The sequence below is a fragment of the Lucilia sericata genome, unplaced genomic scaffold (assembly GCF_015586225.1).
Source record: "Lucilia sericata isolate MDLA Ls3-8-SP2 unplaced genomic scaffold, ASM1558622v1 Contig002159F_arrow, whole genome shotgun sequence".
Classification (NCBI taxonomy): Eukaryota; Metazoa; Arthropoda; class Insecta; order Diptera; family Calliphoridae; genus Lucilia; species Lucilia sericata.
Window position 1 is genome coordinate 9,352 of NW_023996000.1, and position 20,649 is coordinate 30,000.

General features: G+C 31.4%; 4 protein-coding genes across 4 annotated transcripts in view; 2 read left to right on the top strand and 2 right to left on the bottom strand.

Moving 5' to 3' along the window:
* Window positions 1-824: 824 nt before the first annotated feature.
* LOC119613498 (transmembrane protein 214) lies at window positions 825-16,548 on the bottom strand. The gene is made up of 10 exons (XM_037969525.1): window positions 16,264-16,548; window positions 15,885-16,195; window positions 15,545-15,769; window positions 15,322-15,487; window positions 15,031-15,245; window positions 14,795-14,969; window positions 14,582-14,727; window positions 4,322-4,732; window positions 1,592-1,710; window positions 825-1,525 (listed from the first exon to the last, which is right to left on the bottom strand). Exons 1-10 carry the CDS (start codon window positions 16,391-16,393, stop codon window positions 1,411-1,413), a joined length of 2,013 nt encoding a protein of 670 aa, XP_037825453.1. The 5' UTR covers window positions 16,394-16,548; the 3' UTR covers window positions 825-1,410.
* A 743-nt stretch (window positions 16,549-17,291) lies between these two features.
* LOC119613506 (eukaryotic translation initiation factor 3 subunit H) lies at window positions 17,292-19,265 on the top strand. Its single transcript, XM_037969533.1, has 3 exons — window positions 17,292-17,589; window positions 18,085-18,762; window positions 18,828-19,265. The coding sequence occupies exons 1-3, from the start codon at window positions 17,512-17,514 to the stop codon at window positions 19,083-19,085; spliced, it is 1,014 nt and encodes a 337-aa protein (XP_037825461.1). The 5' UTR covers window positions 17,292-17,511; the 3' UTR covers window positions 19,086-19,265.
* A 593-nt stretch (window positions 19,266-19,858) lies between these two features.
* On the top strand, window positions 19,859-20,420 carry LOC119613505 (gametocyte-specific factor 1). Its single transcript, XM_037969531.1, has one exon. The coding sequence runs from the start codon at window positions 19,962-19,964 to the stop codon at window positions 20,214-20,216; it is 255 nt and encodes an 84-aa protein (XP_037825459.1). The 5' UTR covers window positions 19,859-19,961; the 3' UTR covers window positions 20,217-20,420.
* The window catches only part of LOC119613504 (UDP-galactose transporter senju), a 5,170-nt gene continuing 4,758 nt past the window's right edge, over window positions 20,238-20,649 (bottom strand). The window contains exon 4 of the mRNA XM_037969530.1: window positions 20,238-20,649. This exon is cut by the window's right edge and continues 1,086 nt beyond it. The gene's annotated coding sequence lies outside the window, so the exon portion shown is untranslated.

A 20,649-nucleotide genomic window follows, 5' to 3' on the forward strand; every position in this document is an offset into this window, starting at 1 on the left:
AGGCATCTTCGCGTGGTTATAATAAAAAGTAAACCAAAAACCGGCTGTTTTAATATTAACGACACAATATCTTTAAAACCTAATTCAAAGAAAATGTTAACAAAACAAGGCAATTCACAAACACAAATTTGTTTAGTTTTCCAAAGTATTTGATCACGTTGAATGAAATTGTATAAAAATCTGATTTCAAATTTCACCAAACTTGTTCACTTTTCCCAACAAATACAAATAATCAAACAAGACTCAAACATTTTTTTCAATTATTTCTTTTTAATCAATTTTATTTAAAAAAGACTTGACACTTTTCAATGAAAACTAAGTAAAATTAAAAAAAAATTATATATATTTATAAAAATTAACATAAACTAAGTAGAGAGATAGTTAAGATGATGGTAACCAACTTAAATTGTTTTATTTGAAAATAAATTGGAATATTTTAGAGCTTTTTGTTTTGCTTCGAAAGCACAACTTATTTCGAAAAATGCTTTTATATCAATGATATTTAGAATGTTTAAGTTATAATAAATGTTTTGTAATTTAAGCTAATTATAAAACATTTTTGCAAATGGAATTTGTTTACGAGAATCTTTAATAAAAAGAGAGGCCAGCAAGAAATAAAAAAACAATGAATGGGTTTTTAATTATATTGCTAAATGGCCACAAAACTTAAATATTTTTAAAGCTTTCTTTCTGCTACTCTTCTGCTGTTATTGGTTATAAATATCAATTTTTTTTTTAATATTTTCATTCAAAAATGTTTTGTTTTTTTGAGGGGGTTGTGTGTAGTTGTTGGTGGTTTTCTTAATTAACATCAACATAGTTTATAGATATTTAAATGTTTGTTTCTATTTATCTTTGTTTCAGTACTGTTTGACTTTATTCGCTTAAATAAGTTTAATTATATAAATGTTTATGCTGTTTACCAAATGAAAATAATTATTAACAAATCTAAATATACAATTAAAATTCATTAACACATTTTCCTGCACTACACTCTTTTTTATACTAAATCAAATATTACAATTTTTTTTCATTAAATTTTTTTTATAAAATATTCTTTTTTTTCACTAAATTGCAGCCTTTTTTTTTGTATAGACAACTGCTGCATTTTTTATTTGTTTTCTGTATAGAATAGAGTAAAAACTATTAAACTAGAATTTAATTTACAGCACACACACACGTCGAGACATGATAATGTTGAGATATTTCGTTTGTTTTATTATTTATATAGATCTTGAGTTGAGTTTAAAGAATATGGCTGCTGCTGTACTGGTGATATCTAGCAATAAACCAAATTTTCTTTTAAGTTTTTCTTTTTTTTTACAAATGTGACTGATGCTGCTGCGGCTGCTGTTGTTGTTGTTGATGTGAATGTTTTAGTAGGATGTCATTTGCTGCTGTTGTGGGAAATCATTTCAGTTTGGCATAAGCATCAACTTTTTTATGGAATTGATTGAAGTATTCCAAGGCCAAAGTTTGAGTTTGATTAAAGGTTTTACTTAAATTTTCAGGTGACAAACGTCCACTATAAGAAGAGGATATCGATTTAGAATAATAATAGTATTTGGAATATATATGTTCAAATACTTACACCAACACTTGAGTCTTGAAGAAAGCAACAGCCTTGCCATAAACATCCAATGAAACCGTTTTTACAGTACCTGCTGTGTTTTCAATTTTCTTGGGTAAACCGGGCACGTATTGTTCCAACTGAAAAAATGTGTAAATTGTAGAAAATTATTGAGTTTAAATTTCATTATTGAGTTTCGATCTTGCAATGAAGCTTTTTTTAAAGCTTTTAAAAAAAATATATTTTTTTTTTTGTGAAAAAACATTTTTTTAAATAAGTTTAATTTTTTTTTAAATAATTTTAATGAAATTTTTTTTTATAAATTAGCTTTTGAAAAAAATCTTTTTTGAATAAGCTTTTTGAACAACAAGATCAGAATATTTTTTATTGAACCTTTTTAGAAAAATGATTTTTAATAAGCTTTTTAGAAATCCTTTTTTACGTAAGATTTTTAAAAATAAGCTTTCTTACAAAAGCTTTTTTCTAAATAAGTCTTTAAGAAAAAAAGCCTTTTATTAATAGTTTAAAGAAATTTTAATTTTAATGAAAAAAGTTTAATTTTTGTATAAAACAGCAAAAGTTCTTTGAAAATCTAAAAAAGCTTAAGATTTTTTAAAATATTTTAGAAAAAAGCTTTTTTAAAACTTTTTAGAAAAAAGACTTTTGAGAAAAAGCTTTTTTGAATAATAAACTTTTTGAAAAATAACATCAAGAAAGCTTTTTTCAAAACAAGTTTTTTAATAAAAACTTTTAGAAAAAGGCTTTTTAAATTATAAAATTTTTAGAAATTCTTTTATTACAGAAGATTTTTTAAAATAAGCTTTTTAAAAACATGAAACCATTTTTAAGCAAGTTTCTTTCTGAATAAGACTTTAAGAAAAAAGCATTTTAATAATAATTTAAAGAAAATATTTTTTAGAATTTTTTTCCAAAAAAAAAAGCTTTTTAAAAAGTATTTCAAAAAAGCTTCAAAGAAAAAAGTTGTTTGTATATAACAGTAAAAGTTCTTTGATAAAAATTTATCAGTAAAGTTTTTTTCAAAATAAGCATTTTAAGAAAGAGAAAGCTTTTAACAAATTGTTAAAGCTTTTAAAAAAAATTGTTTCGAAAAATTTACTTTGGAGAAAAAGGTTTTTGAATAATAAGCTTTTTTGGAAAATAAGATCAGAAATAATGCTTTTTTCAAAATAATTTTTTTCGAAAAGTTTTTTTTAATAAAAACATTTTCCAAAACAAATTTTCTATAAATCTTTAAGAAAAAAAATTAAAATAAGCTTTTTAAAAATATAGAAACTTGTTTTATAAATAAGCCTTTAAGAAACATCCCTTTTCCTTTTTTGAATAAAAGCCTTTTGTAAATAAGCTTTAAAAGTTAAAGCTTTGGAAAAAAGATTTTTTGTAAAAAAATTAATACTTAGAATAAAACTTTTTGTAAAAAATGGCTTTTTAGCAGGTTTTTTTTAGAAAAACTTTGTATAAGATTTTGAATTTATTGGAAAAAAGCTTTTTTTGTGAAAAAATCAATAAATATTTTTATAGAAATTTTTCGAAAAAAACTTTTTTGATCATAATATGCATTTTAGAAAAAAGCTTTTTTTTAATAATCTTTTTATAAAAAAGTGTTTCAGTAAGTTTTTGGAATAGCTTTTTTTAAAGTTTTTAGTAAAAGCTTTTTTGCTAAAAATATGCTTTTTAGTAAAAGCTTTTTTGTAAAAATATGTTTTTTTGTAAAAGCATAAGTAAAAAATAAGCTTTTTAGAAAAAGCTTTGTTTTCTGTAAATAAAATGTCAGAAATTTTTATAGTAAATAAACTTACAATATATAATATTTTTTTAATAAAATTTCTTTAGATTAAAACTTTTTTCACAATAAATTTTTCAAACTAGATTAAAAAAAAGCTTTTTTTGTAAACTTGTTTTAAAAAGTTGCTTAAACAAGCTTCTTTTTATAAAAAGGCCCTTTATAAACAGTTTTTTTTGCTATTTTTTTTAAACAACAAAAATCATTTTGCAAACAAAAAAAGCTTTCTTTCTAAATTAAGAATTTTAGAAAAAAGTATTTAGTAAATAAACGTTTTAGAAAAAAAGCTTTATAAAGCTTTTATAAACAATTACATTAAAGTTTTTGGAAAAAATTGTAGAACTTTTAAAAGCTATTTCCAAGAGACATAGAGTGCCTTAGTTTAGGTTTGCTTCATAGGAGGAAGAGTTACACCTAGACCAATATAGCTCCAGTTGTGCGCTTTTAATACATATTATTTTGATTAATTTTCACTCATTTTGTTTATGATAAATCATTGTATATAAATGAAAATTAACTTTTTTCCTGACATCATTAAAGTGATCAAATGTTAACTATATTGTTGTTAATTTTAAAACACAGTTAATAAAATTAAATATTTTTATAAAAAAACGATAATATCAATTTATACACCTTTTATTAAAATTTAACATGGATGTAGAAAACAACTTTAAGATGATGAAGAATAGAAAATATAAGGTCAAAAAAACTATAATAGAAATTTCAAAAAAAAACTCGAATGTGAAATGAAAAAAAAACAGAAAAGATCATAAAACAATAACAACAATTTTAAGGTGATTAATACTTTAAAAAGCGACAAAACAAGAGATGATGTCATGCAAAACAACAAACATTTTTAACTATGAATATAAAATATGATTGTATGTTATTATAAAACAATTATTAAATACAAAACAATAAATTAGTTATAAAACAAAATGAAAACTTACGAATTCAGCTGCTACTGGTAATTTGGCATTTAACAGATCTTTGGTAGCGGTAAATGCATTGCAAGCAGCATTACGCACCAATTTCGAGACATCACAAACCAATTGACAAATGGGTTTCGTATAGGGTGGTAAATTCTTTTCAGCCCATTTGTAACCACGAGCAGCAGTACTCATGGTGGTATACCAAGCCTTTTCGACATGTGGCAAAAGACCGGCATTTTGTAAAACTTTACCAGTAGCGGATTTGGCAAAGACACCTTTACCATTGACTTCGGTATCATAGAAAAGAGCACCGGCGATCAACGCTACAAGCAATATGCTACCAAAAGCCCATTTACAACAACCGCAACCTCTTTTCTTTTGTTCTGTGGTTTGTTTCTTCTTTTGTTGTGCGGTTTTCTCTTGTACACTCTATATAAGAAGAAGATGAACAAAAAAGTCAATTAATAATTAATAATACCATTATTTGAATTTGAAAATTAGTTTATAGTGTAGATTGTTAAAACTTAGTTTAAAACTATTTTTTACCTTTTTACCAGCCGGTTGCTGTTGTTTGTTTTGTTTGTTCTTATTGCTTTTGGAATTTTGTGCCATTTTTTTGTTTTTTAAAAATTTATTATTTAAAATTTGAGTATCAAAATTTTAACAATATGTGTTTATAAAAAAAAGTACGACTTTTGTAGCTTAACTAAAACTAGATAGAAAAAAGTATTGTTTTTTTGTTATTTATAATTAATTTTAATCATTTACTTTTGTTTATATTTATTTAAATCGAGTTTTGTTTAATACTTGTTTAGCCTTTTTAAAGAAAGAAATGTTTAACGTGTTTTTTTCCTTAAAAAATATAAAAGAAAGAAAAGAAACTTTCACAAAATTTGTGAAATGTTTATAAATAATAATAAAAACTTTGTTGTTTATACTTAATATTGCGAAGTTGGTTAGCTGTTTTTAAATTTTGAATTGTTAATGACTTTCTTTTAATCATAAAACAAAAGGTACAAAGGCCAGGACCGGTTGCTTTTAAGAAATGTTAAAACAATAATGGTTCAACACTTTAGTAAACGTTAGATAAGAAAAAAATCTACATGCTTCCATTATAAATTATTATAAATACATACAGTATTGGTCTGTTAATTAGGACACCTAACAACAAACGAATTCAAGAGCTTAAATAGCAGTTATTTAAAACAGAATGTCATGTTTAATTGCCTTCTGGCTAGAAGAGTAAAGATTCTTCGCTTAACGAAGTATGAAGAAGCTGTGACAAGGAGGATCAAGACAAAACTATTTACCAATTTTTAGACAAGACTAGAATAAACTATACTATAGACAAGACTATAGACTAGACTATAGACTAGACTATAAACTAGACTATAGACTAGACTATAGACTAGACTATAGACTAGACTATAGACTAGACTATAGATAGACTATAGACTAGACTATAGACTAGACTATAGACTAGACTATAGACTAGACTATAGACTAGACTATAGACTAGACTATAGACTAGACTATAGACTAGACTATAGACTAGACTATAGACTAGACTATAGACTAGACTAGACTAGACTATAGACTAGACTATAGACTAGACTATAGACTAGACTATAGACTAGACTATAGACTAGACTATAGACTAGACTATAGACTAGACTATAGACTAGACTATAGACTAGACTATAGACTAGACTATAGACTAGACTATAGACTAGACTATAGACTAGACTATAGACTAGACTATAGACTAGACTATAGACTAGACTATAGACTAGACTATAGACTAGACTATAGACTAGACTATAGACTAGACTATAGACTAGACTATAGACTAGACTATAGACTAGAATAGACTATAGACTAGACTATAGACTAGACTATAGACTAGACTATAGACTAGACTATAGACTAGACTATAGACTAGACTATAGACTAGACTATAGACTAGACTATAGACTAGACTATAGACTAGACTACAGACTATAGACTAGACTATAGACTAGACTATAGACTAGACCTATAGACTAGACTATAGACTAGACTATAGACTAGACTATAGACTAGACTATAGACTAGACTATAGACTAGACTATAGACTAGACTATAGACTAGACTATAGACTAGACTATAGACTAGACTATAGACTAGACTATAGACTAGACTATAGACTAGACTATAGACTAGACTATAGACTAGACTATAGACTAGACTATAGACTAGACTATAGACTAGACTATAGACTAGACTATAGACTAGACTATAGACTAGACTATAGACTAGACTATAGACTAGACTATAGACTAGACTATAGACTAGACTATAGACTAGACTATAGACTAAGACTATAGACTAGACTATAGACTAGACTATAGACTAGAGTATATACTAGACTATTGACAAAAATCGCCAATTACAACAAAAATCTCATTTTTGCTAAAATACGCTAACGGTTAAATAGTGAAAAACAAAATATATTAAAATTTTGCAATTTTTATAATTTACGAAAACCTATACTCACACTACGACCTTAAGGTTCATATATTTCAAAAGTACTATTTAAAGTTGAACATGTTAAAACAATTAAAAAAGTAATTTCATTATTACAACATCTACGAGACACACCTTTTGTAATAAATTATTTAGAATTTTCAGTTTTAACTTAAATATTGAATAGAAAACTCTTTGCTCAGATAAGTGCCACAAATTTTGCGCTTAAAGTTATATCAATTTTTCTAGTTTAACTGTTTATTGTATTTTCGAAAAACGTAAAAATAACTTGATTTTTTTTTTCATTATTATTATTGATTTTTTTGTTTTTGTCAATACATATATAGTCTTTTTACGAACATTTTATGCATATTAATTTTATTTTGTTAAAGTTTATTGTATTTGTTATTCGGCTCAATGCACAAGAGTTATACCAGGGCAGTAAAGCACACAAAAACAACTTAACAGCTGATTGAAATTTGTTCATTTGTATTAGTTTTTACACCCGCTCCTAACCACTTTTCATTATTTATGTAGCTGGTGTGTTGATGATTTGTAGCAAGTGGTATGGAAGACACAGGGTTGGAAATTTAGAAAATTAGGAAATGGAAAAAAGGGGAAAATAACAGTAGAATGACAAATTATAGACTAAGTTATAGACCAGTCTAAAGACTACATTATAAATTAGACTATAGACTAGACTATAGACTAGAGTATAGACAAGACTATAGACTAGACTATAGACTAGACTATAGACTAGACTATAGACTAGACTATAGACAAGACTATAGACTAGACTATAGACTAGACTATAGACTAGACTATAGACTAGACTATAGACTAGACTATAGACTAGACTATAGACTAGACTATAGACTAGACTATAGACTAGACTATAGACTAGACTATAGACTAGACTATAGACTAGACTATAGACTAGACTATAGACTAGACTATAGACTAGACTATAGACTAGACTATAGACTAGACTATAGACTAGACTATAGACTAGACTATAGACTAGACTATAGACTAGACTATAGACTAGACTATAGACTAGACTATAGACTAGACTATAGACTAGACTATAGACTAGACTATAGACTAGACTATAGACTAGACTATAGACTAGACTATAGACTAGACTATAGACTAGACTATAGACTAGACTATAGACTAGACTATAGACTAGACTATAGACTAGACTATAGACTAGACTATAGACTAGACTATAGACTAGACTATAGACTAGACTATAGACTAGACTATAGACTAGACTAGACTAGACTATAGACTAGACTATAGACTAGACTATAGACTAGACTATAGACTAGACTATAGACTAGACTATAGACTAGACTATAGACTAGACTATAGACTAGACTATAGACTAGACTATAGACTAGACTATAGACTATAGACTAGACTATAGACTAGACTATAGACTAGACTATAGACTAGACTATAGACTAGACTATAGACTAGACTATAGACTAGACTATAGACTAGACTATAGACTAGACTATAGACTAGACTATAGACCTAGACTATAGACTAGACTATAGACTATAAATAAGACTATAAATAAGACTATAGACTGTATATCACTTTGCAAAGTATTTTAATCACTGTGAGAAGAAAATGTATTTTGATGGAAATTTACAGGAAAAAGTTCAATAACAATAAACTGTCCATATCTGACATGCATATAGTATTTAATAGGGTAATATGTATTACGTTTTTATTATTGTCATTTGTTTTTTTTTTATAATATAACGACTGGGTTTTGTTGTGCAGAGATAAAATATGAGTGAATGACTGATTACATGATGTTATCAGGTTTATTTAAGTATTCCACTCAAATGAAACTTCGTTGTAAAGAAGACATTACTTAAATTCTCGTTTAAGAAAACAAAAGAAATAAATTAAAGATTGTAAAAGAAAATAATTAATATTATATTAGAGATAAAAGAGACATAATTCAAAAACTAAAAGAACTCAAATGTAAGAGATGTCTTTGGAAGATAAAGATTCATTACTTGTTATCTATTGCTGATAATTTAATAAATGTAAACAAAAAAACGTAAATAGTTTAACATAAAATTGTTAACAGAAGGTAAATATAAAAAAAAATAAGTAATTTATTAATTATTAAGTGTCAATAACTACTACTTATAATCAATAATCAAACAATTGTGTCAAATAAAAGTGTTACAAATAAAATACTAATAGACCCTTATTTGAATATAATGAAAAAAACAACAACAATATGTTAGAATTTTAAAAATATATTAAAAAAACAGATTAGCAAAGTTTAAAACATACTTGACGTTGGCAATTTTTTGTTTTAGTTAAAATGTTATCAGTAATTGCTAAGTACTAAGCTCAAGTACTTATAAAATTTATTTCAAAAGCATAAATATGTTTAATAAACAAAAAATTTTAACAAATGCAGCTAGCTTGTTTTTTTTTTATTTTATACAAAAAAAATGATGATGTGTTTCAATTGTGATTGGTGAGATGGATGAATTATGGTAGAAAGGTTGAAAGTTTTCTTTATTTCTTAATATTGTTTTTTGTTAGCAAAATAATAACAGTAAATAATAAGTAAACAAATATGTTATCTGGTTTAGAATTTAACAGATGGAGGGTTGTAGCTAAAACAATGTAGGTTTTATAGAAAAAAAGAAAATATACTATTTATATATTATGTTAGAATTGCATTCTATTGATATACACAAAAGACAAAAGTAACTTATGGAAATCTTCTTTTAATTTTATAATTTTAAAACAATTTAAAGAAAAATACTAAAATTGATTCTCTTTTCTTTTCTACCACAATCGGTCATTTGAATTAAATAGAAATTTCAAATTCTTTTCTATTTTATCTTCTATTTGCAAGAAATTTTAACACGTGGCTTATTTTTCTCTTTATTTTTGTCCGTCTCTACAAATATTTCTATCGCTTGTTGAAAATATGTTGACCACAGTCATACAAAAGGCCTTAATAAAAGAATGAACTGAAAGCATAGTACTCATAAACGACATGGTTTTGTTTTATGGATCTTTCGTAATTTTTGTAGCATGTCTGGCAAGAGTTAAAACAAACTACTATTAATGTTTGCAAAATTTGTTTGCCCTTTTGTTTCCTTATTTAATTATAAATATTATTAAACAAAAAAGTAAAACAAAAAAAATAGCACACACTATTACCTCATATAAATATTAAATGTACATTGTACATACTTGGGGAAACTTTGAAAATTTTGTACAAAAAGTTTTCTATTAAATTGTTTTTGTAGATATTTTAGTTGTATGTTTAATATTTTCGACACTACCTACGACTATTGCCATGACTTAGTTTACTTTAGTATGAGAACTGGTAATGTAATTGTTGTTGTAAAAATAAACAAAAAATATTTTAACCGGCCGGCTTTTTAGATATTAGTAAATTTTTACCGATATCTCTCAATTTATAGATTAATTTATGCATCTAACTATTTGAAAATAACACAGGCCTATAAAGCTTGAGATCTATGTGGCTTGTTTGAAGCCCGAATGATCTTCGCCAGTCGACCACCTGGAAAGCAGAATGCCGACGAAATTGTCCATATGCTCTCTTGAGAAGACTCGTTTCGCAAGGTAGGCCGCAATGGTATTGCCTGGTATCTAATTCGCCATCTCGTTAAGGGATGTTGAATCTATTCGTCAAATTGACAACCCATTGATCCAAGGGCAACATTATAATGACAAAAGAGACTAAGATGGAGTGGTCAAAGGGCCCTAGTAATGATCAATGCTGATGTACAATGGAATGGGCTTTATCATCATGACAAAGAGCCATTTGGGGTATAAACTAGGATTTAGATAAAAAATCATTCGATTTCGGGAAAGAAATTACGGAATCTGTTATAACAAAAAACGTCTGCGCATAATTCTTCACCTAATTTTTTGGATTGTTTAAATCTCATCCCCTTATTGGCGGGATGACTGAAAAACACTTCTTGCCACCAATGTTTTTAACCGTCTGGCATTACTACATTATTATCAAAGGTAACAGATCAAACATGCCACATACACACACACACAAACCCCAAAAAAATATTGATATGGGATGTATAAAGGAAAAGGCAGGCAATAAACATACACACCACACCCCTCCAAAACAATATAAATAATTTAATACGTGTCCATTTTAGAACATAAACCTGCATAAAAGTTATTAAGAAAATCACACTTAATACATTTTTCTATAAACCGGCTTAAAAATAAAACCAACATCTTTTATGGAAAAATTTTCCACGTAGTCCAATATTTTAGATTTTTTGTATTCATTTCATTTTTTGTTTCGTCGCTTTTTTTTCCACTTCTTTGATTCGTCGTCGTCGTCGTCGTGTATACCACTTTTTTCGGAAATCCAAAAAAGAAGAAAAAGCTTCGACTTGATTGTTTTCCGGGGAAAATAAACACGTTGCACATTTCTTTCCTTCTATGGCAAATATTATTTGCTATCGAGCGTTGCAAATTATAAAACTTTAGTAGTAAAAATTCTATTTAAATAAATATTTTTTTTCTTTTATAATTTCTTTAGTACCAATTCTATTTCACTTTTATTCTTCTATTTTGACGTCGCTTAAATAATCGGCGGCGTTGTTCTCACAAATTGCAGCTAGTCACTAAAAAAAAGATTTGTTTCGTCTTCTTTTCGAAAATAAACTCGTTTTTTGTGTGTAAAATGAACACGCAAGCGATGAACACTTGATAAGAAAAGTAATGTTTTTGTAGAGTTACCAAAGCAACCAATAAATTGAACAGTGTTGTATTATAAGACAATATTAACCTTTGTGTTAGTATACGAATATACGCATATATTTTCGATGATTTATATGAAATACATACAAAAACAAATACATATTATATTTAACAATGGCTTACGAAGCACGGGGGCCAGAGAAAAAACGGGGAACAAGCCGAGAGACCGAACCAAGGGGGAGACCGACAAGAGGGGGGGGGGGGAGAGGCACAGGGGCGGGACAGAAGCGAGCGGAGCGAGCGAGCGAGCGAGCGAGCGAGCGAGCGAGAGAGCGAGCGAGCGAGCGAGCGAGCGAGCGAGCGAGCGAGCGAGCAGCGAGCGAGCGAGCGAGCGAGCGAGAGAGCGAGCGAGCGAGCGAGCGAGCGAGCGAGCGAGCGAGCGAGCGAGCGAGCAGCGAGCGAGCGAGCGAGCGAGCGAGCGAGCGAGCGAGCGAGCGAGCGAGCGAGCGAGCGAGCGAGCGAGAGAGCGAGCGAGCGAGCGAGCGAGCGAGCGAGAGCGAGCGAGCGAGCGAGCGAGCGAGCGAGCGAGAGCAGCGAGCGAGCGAGCGAGCGAGCGAGCGAGCGAGAGCGAGCGAGCGAGCGAGAGAGCAGCGAGCGAGCGAGCGAGCGAGCGAGCGAGCGAGCGAGCGAGAGCGAGCGAGCGAGCGAGCGAGCGAGCGAGCGAGCGAGCGAGCGAGCGAGCGAGCGAGCGAGCGAGCGAGCGAGCGAGCGAGCGAGCGAGCGAGCGAGCGAGCAGCGAGCGAGCGAGCGAGCGAGGAGCGAGCGAGCGAGCGAGCGAGCGAGCGAGCGAGCGAGAGAGCGAGCGAGAGAGCGAGCGAGCGAGCGAGCGAGCGAGCGAGCGAGCGAGCGAGCGAGCGAGCGAGCGAGCGAGCGAGCGAGCGAGCGAGAGAGCGAGCGAGCGAGCGAGCGAGCGAGCGAGCGAGCGAGCGAGCGAGCGAGCGAGCGAGCGAGCGAGCGAGCGAGCGAGCGAGCGAGCGCGAGGCGAGCGAGCGAGCGAGCGAGCGAGCGAGCGAGCGAGCGAGCGAGCGAGCGAGCGAGCGAGCGAGCGAGCGAGAGAGCGAGCGAGCGAGCGAGCGAGCGAGCGAGCGAGCGAGCGAGCGAGCGAGCGAGCGAGCGAGCGAGCGAGCGAGCGAGGACGAGCGAGCGAGCGAGCGAGCGAGCGAGAGAGCGAGCGAGCGAGCGAGCGAGCGAGCGAGCGAGCGAGCGAGCGAGCGAGCGAGCGAGCGAGCGAGCGAGCGAGCGAGCGAGCGAGCGAGCGAGCCGAGCGAGCGAGAGAGCGAGCGAGCGAGCGAGCGAGCGAGCGAGCGAGCGAGCGAGAGAGCGAGCGAGCGAGCGAGCGAGCGAGCGAGCGAGCGAGCGAGCGAGCGAGCGAGCGAGCGAGCGAGCGAGCGAGCGAGCGAGCGAGCGAGCGAGCGAGCGAGCGAGCGAGCGAGCGAGCGAGCGAGCGAGCGAGCGAGCGAGCGAGCAGCAGCGAGCGAGCGAGCGAGCGAGCGAGCGAGAGAGCGAGCGAGCGAGCGAGCGAGCGAGCGAGCGAGCGAGCGAGCGAGCGAGCGAGCGAGCGAGCAGCAGCGAGAGAGCGAGCGAGAGAGCGAGCGAGCGAGCGAGCATCTAGCGAGCGAGAGAGTAGCTAGTCTATCTATCTAGCTATTCTGAGCGATCGATAGATCGCTCTATCTATCTATCTATCTATCTAATCTATTCGATCTATCTATCTATATAGCTATCTTCTATCGATCTATCTATCTATCTATCTAATCTATCTATCTATCTATCTATCTATCTATCTATCTATCTATCTATCTATCTATCTATCTATCTATCTATCTATATTTGAGTGCTTACCGCAGCGGTTAATTTTTCGTTTACTTCATACTAGGGTTCTATAGTTGAAACGAAAAGTCGACTTTTCGACTTTTCGACTTTTTGCATTTAGTTAAAAGTCGACTTTCGACCTTTCGACTTTTTCCATTTTATGAAAAGTCGATTTTTCGACTTTTCGACCTTTTTCATTTATTTAAAAGTCGACTTTAGACTTTTCGACTTTTAGTATTTTATAACTGGTCGACTTTTCGACCTTTCGACTTTTTCCGACTTTTCGACTTTTTCCGACTTTTTTCGACTTTTCGACTTTTTCCGACTTTTTTCGACTTTTCGACTTTTTCCGACTTTTTTCGACTTTTCGACTTTTTTCGACTTTTCGACTTTTTTCGACTTTTCGACTTTTTTCGACTTTTTCCGACTTTTTTCGACTTTTCGACTTTTTCCGACTTTTCGACTTTTCGATTTTTTACGACTTTTTGAAAATTTTCGACTTATTTCGACTTTTTTTTCGACTTTTTTCGACTATTTTTTTTACTTTTTTCGAGTTTTTCCGACTATTTTAGAGTTTTTGACCTCTTTTCCACTTTTTTAAAATTTTCGACTATTTTCGACTTTTCGACTTTTTCCGACTTTTCGACTTTTTCCGACTTTTCGACTTTTTTCGACTTTTCGACTTTTTTTCGACTTTTTTCGACTTATCGACTTTTTTCGACTTTTCGACTTTTTTCGACTTTTCGACTTTTTTCGACTTTCCGACTTTTCGACTTTTCGACCTTTTTCGACTTTTATTTACAAAGTCGACTTTTCGACTTTTTTCATAGACGATAGTCGAGTTATCGACTTTTTTGGAACAAAATAGTCGACTTCGACTTTTCGACTTTTTTCGACAAAAAGTCGATTGTTCGATTATTCGAAAGTCGATTTATAGAACCCTACTTCATACTCGATTACTCAAAGAACATAACAAACAACGGCAACTCCAGTAATGAACCCCATATTCATTGCATTTCTACAACGGCACAATTGTAAAAATAGTATTAAATTTAGTTTGGCCGTCACATAGAATACTTTACACTTCAACGTCAATATTAAAGTATTTTTAAAACGTTTTAATTTAAAATTGAAATAACTAAAACTTACCTTTATCAATTCTATTAGTCTATCAACATTAGGATCACGTCTTTTACTAGCATCTAATTCACAATTTAATACTTCAGCTTCATGTAAAAATTTATGGAATGTTGGAGATATGGCCAAAGAGGTGGCACTATCAAATATTTCAGTTTCTTGAAAAGAATAGGATAAAAACGATAATTATTATTTATTTAAAATTGTTTAATATTTTAAACTTACCCAGTTTTTCTAATAAATTCATGGTTGGTACCAATTGTTTCTTATAATTCATTTTCCAAACTTTAAAACAATCATCATTGTGTAATAAAGCCGATAGACAGCCATTTATTTCATTGTCTCTTAATAAATTTACAAAGAGATTTGCATGACTGGTAGTATTAACTATATATTTTTGCTAAAATAAAAGAAATATTTATAAAAGGAAATTAAATTCAATTAACGTTTATTTGTCTCACCAAAAATAAAGAGGAGCTGCGTGTTAAGGCTTGTTGACATTCACGCGGTAGTCCTGGGTATTGGCTTTTTAAAGCATTATAGGTGGCAAAGAACTCATTTTGATTCATATTCAAACGCTGATCAATGGCTGAATTTAATACTTTTTCAATATATTCACAAATGAAACGACTATAGCTTTTCATAGTTAAATTGGGCAACATTAAATTTTGCCAGACTTTTTGGAGGTAAGAAAGATAGAGTATTTTTTACAAACTTTGAATTAAATATATGTATTATTTAAACACACTTACCTTTAATACCTTCCATTAGATGTTGATAGCCACCTTGACCGATGGCCCATAATATGCTTAAACAAATATTGCTGCGATTTTGATAGGAATCCCTTAACATGGCTGTATTGGCCATTTTATTGGAACATATTTGTGGCCAATTTTGAGCAATTAATTGCAGAAGAAACTAAAAGTAAAAGTTGTTGCTTTACTATTTAATATTAAAAAAAATAGCTCAACTTACTTTATACCCAACAACAGGTAGATTTTTATTTAATTCCGTGCACATACTCTCCAATAGAGTATAATGGAAGAAGTACTCTAGGTTGGTTTCACCCTCAGATGAAAGGAAATCGAGTAGGGCTTCTTTAAAGGCGGGTGAAGCTAAATTGCTTGGATATGTTATGGATTTACCAGAAAATATCGGATCACAATCAAATGGTAAATTGGTATTCAAATAGTTGGCGATCTGACAAAGAAATTTTAAAATTTTTGTCATACAATTTTTAATACATAGTAAATGACTCCACTAAAGTTTGTTTCCCGCTACCTATAAGTAAAAAAATTTCTAAATTTATACACACCTCTTTCAACCAGGCCAATTTGGAACCAGGATATATAATTTTCAATTGTTCCAAATGCGAGGCAAAATCATCAGCTGTTAAATTTTTAAAAGCCTGCTCCAAACTTTTGGGTTTTGCTGGTGCTTTATTAATAGTATCATTTTTACTTTTCTTATTCGAATCTTTAGGCTGTGAAGATTCTTTAGAAGTTTTGTTGGTTTTTTTTGGGGTAGAACCTTTGGACTTCGAACTGGCATTTGATTTGGCCGGTGAGTGATTATCTTGACCACCACCACGGCCAGTAATAATCTTACGATACTGATGTGAAGGAACTTTAAATAAAAAATAATAACCCTTTAATATTTTCTATCAATTTAAATGATTTTATTAAATATCTTACATATTTCTTCCAATTTAGGTTGCAGAGCTTCTATTTTTTTCTTTTCTTTATGGGCCACTACCTTCTTTTCCAAATTCTTTTGTTTTTTCGATTTGGTTACCACTTCCCATTGATTGTTGTTGTTAGACATGTTTATTTGCAGAGAATTATAAAGATTTTCTTAAAAAAACTTAAAGTTTTTATTTAAAAAAGTTAAAAAAGAAGCTTGTTCGACAAGTGAATTTATTATTGACCGGCAGTTTTGCTTAACAAAAAAGTGCAATATACTACAACAACAATAACAATATCAACAGTAAAATGAGTAAACGTCAAATGACGTAGACATTGCAATGTCAAATTATTTTAGTACTTTAATTAAAGGAATGGGTTCATTCAAAGTTCATTTTGTTTTGTAACTCAAACACAGTTGTAAAAAATTGTACTAAAAACTTATGAATAAGTAAAAGTAACCGTTACCTTTGAATTTATTTATATTTTGTGAATTTTTGTGTGCAACATTTAAGCAAAATCTACTATTTTGTTTAAAAAATGTGGACTATCTTAAAGGAAAAAAATTCGAAAAGCGGAACTCGTGAAACGTCGATAAAAATAAAAAAATTGGAAAGTTGATATAAAAAAATAATTAAAATCTATTTTCTTAGAAATGCTGCAATTTATCCCACTGTACCAGGATCAAAGATTAGTCTATAGTAATAAAAATAGGAGGTTTTACAGATCGTTACTTCTGACCCCCTATGTGTCTTTTGTTTTTGTTAACAAAAGTAAATACACATTGAACAGTTCATACACATTGAAAAAGATTCGAATAATCGACATTTCAAAATTGTAAAAAATCGAAAATTCTACTTCGTAAATTGTAAATGTCGAAAAATAAACTTTTTGTTTCAACTATAGAGCCCTAGTGTAGGGTGTAAAAAGAGTTGTCACTATTTGGCAGCACTCCTTTGGATATTTTTGCCCTTTGTCATCATCAATTAATTTAATTTTAATTTCTGGCCAGGTTAAAATCTGAATAAATCTAACCCACAATATAAAATTTAAAAATATATTTTTCTTAACATTTTTGCTAAATTCTTGAAAATTCGATTATTAATATTATATTTTATTAGACGGCTCACAGTCGTTATAAAGCCGACGCTGATACTCTTAACGCCAAGCGGCGTTTTGTTGCATTCATTTACGGCGCCGTTCTCTGTTTGTCACCGCCACTAATCAGTTTTCTTTCTTTTCTCTTTATATACGTTCAAAATGGCAAATCGTGGAAATCGTGCTCGTCAAACTGAAGAAGTGGATAATACCATTAATTACGTACAATGTGACGGTTTGGTAAGTAATTTGTTTAATTTTTATTAATCTTTAAAGTATTTCATCAAAGTTTCTGCAATATGTATGAAATTTATGCAAAAAAAATGGCTTTAAAATTTTTGGGCTGCGTCTTGTAGACATGTAAAAGAAGAAAAAAATTCACACGTTCGCATTTGACATTTGTGTATTTCTGCAAAATCATGAGATGCCAGATGGTTGCAAATAATAGAAAAAGAGAAAAACAAAATAGTGTACTAAAAATGTTTATCATATTTTTTAAATAAAAATTTGATAATTTGATATGATACAACCATAGAATTATTTATTATGGTTATTGTGTAAAAATGTACACTATGGTATAGTGTATATGATTCAATAGCGCAGAGCCTTGAAACTACGTTAAAAAGCATTAGGATAAACTACTTCTGACATAGCCGTAAACTAAACCTTCAAACTTTTAAGAATTTGATACCTGTGCATTTGTAATTAAATATCCCAACACTCTCTTTTTTCCAGGCTGTTATGAAAATGGTGAAACATTGCCATGAAGAGTCCAGTAATTTGGATTTGGCCCAAGGTGCTCTATTGGGTCTGGTGGTCAACAAGTGTTTGGAAATCACCAACTGTTTCCCTTTTCCCAAGAGCGACGATGAAACCATGGACGAAGAAATGTATCAATTGACCATGATGCGCCGTTTGCGACGTGTTAATGTTGATCACTTTCATGTGGGCTGGTATCAAAGTTCCAATGTTGGTAACTTTTTGTCTATGGCTCTCTTGGAGTCCCAATACCACTATCAGACTAGCATCGAAGAGTCGGTTGTTGTTATCTACGACACACAAAAGTCGGGACGTGGATTCTTGTGTTTGAAGGCCTACCGTTTGACTCCTCAGGCCATACAAATGTATAAAGATGGTGATTTCACTTCCGATGCTTTGCGCAACTTGAAAGTAGGCTATGAGAGTCTGTTTGTTGAAATTCCAATTGTTATTAAGAATTCACCTTTGACTAACATCATGATGTCGGAATTGTGTGAAATGATGCCCGAAGAACAGGGACACAATTTCCTAGACTTGGGCACCGCCTCGGTATTGGAGAATCATATGCGTTGCCTTATCGAACGTGTCGATGAACTTTATCAGGAGTCTACACGCTACAATAAATATCAACAAGTTGTCTTCAAACAAGAAACGGTAATTTAATTTTGTTGTTTACTCTAAGATAACAGTTTTTAATTTATATTTGTGTCTTCTTTTAGGAGAAACACCGTGCATTGGCCAAGCAGACAGCTGAGAATGCTTTACGCGTTGCCAAAGGTGAATCCCCAGTTCCCGATGATGAAGTTCTTAAGCAATTCCGCCCCATACCTGTTCCACCCAGACTCAATGCCACTATTTCGTCGGGTCAAATCAACACTTATTCCCAGCATATTTCACAATTTTGCTCTCAATCTTTGGCTAAACTTTTCATTACACAAACTTTACAAAACTCTAAGGAGGCCAAGGAAACTAAATAATTTAACTACTATTAAATTTAAAGACAAGAATTTTTTATTTTTTTTGTAAATTGTTTTAAATATTAATGTATAACCACTACGTCTAGAAATTTATAATATAAAACAATTGAAACAAGATATCTTGTAAATTGCATTTTGTAAGGTGTAAAAGGAGCATAATATAAAAAGATAATTAATAAAGTGAGCCTACAAATAAGAAAAAAGTGTGTCAACTCTACAATTTTGACCAATAGATTATTCAAAATATATGATTTCTCTAAAAATCCATTCGTTTTAAAACAAGATTTGGCAATAATAATTTTTCACGGGTTGTATAATTGTAGAATTTCCATTCAAATCAATATTTAATTGTCCTACATATCTTAAACTATTAAATATGATTTTAAACTTTGTGTATGTAATCACCCTAGTCTAGAAGATTTCTTCCATATAATCCTGCCTGTTCTGCAAACAGCATCCGAGTACCCAAATCAAGTCGAAAGTAAATCGAATGTAATTTTATTCTAATAAATTAAATGATTATTTTTTTTACGTGTTTAATACAATTGAGACTTATACTAATATAAATGCTTTTCATTTAAAATAAGTTTAATTTTCTAAACAGATTCGATTTACAGAACATACACGAATATCTTAATTTTTCTATTCGTTAGTTCAGGCGTAAAACTAAATTTTAACGAAAATGATTCTACACTTACCTTATATTAAGCATTTACCCATAAATATGGCAACTTTAAAAAAAATTACCTTACTAAACTTGGCATCACCTTTTTAGTGGTGTTCAGTGTTTTTAGTACACAGCTCTTTGTCGCATTTACTTTGTTTATTTCATTTTAATTTTTGCTATTTTAAAGAAAAATCTCTAGGAACGCTATAATGTCCGACGAAGAATTTGGCATTTGCCCTTTTAATAGCAGTCATCGCATTGTTCTTTATCGTATGCCAGCCCATATAGTAAAATGTCGCAAAAATTACTGTGGACCACCATTGGAACAGTGTATTTATAATGCTACTCACTATGTACCCATGGGTACTATGCAAAGTCATTTGCAACAATGCAGAGATTGTTATCGTTTTAATCAAACAAAATATGTGGAAATTGCTGCAAAATCCATAAAACAAGATGTTTAAATAATAAGACTTGATGCGATGGAGCTTCACCCTTTTTACTTGACTTTAATAAGAAAATGTAATTTCATTATTTTTTTTTTTTTTTTAATTAAACATAAGATTAATGTTACACTTAGTTTTAAGTTTCTGTTTTATGAAAAATGAACTCTGACAATAAATACGATAAACTTGGAATAAAAAATTATTTTATAAATAAAAATTTAACTAATCGTCTATCATTGTTATTCTAACATTGTATTTTGAGAAAAACGATATGTAGTTTGATGGATACATTTTTATTTAATTAAACTTATTTGGAAATCATATAAAAAAAGACCTTTTAATTTATTAAAAATTTGTTTGTTTTGTTCTAAAGATTAATAATTTACTTCTAATTTAAAACTGTGTTAAACATAAACGCACATAAATTAAAAAAAAACAAATATGTGTGTTA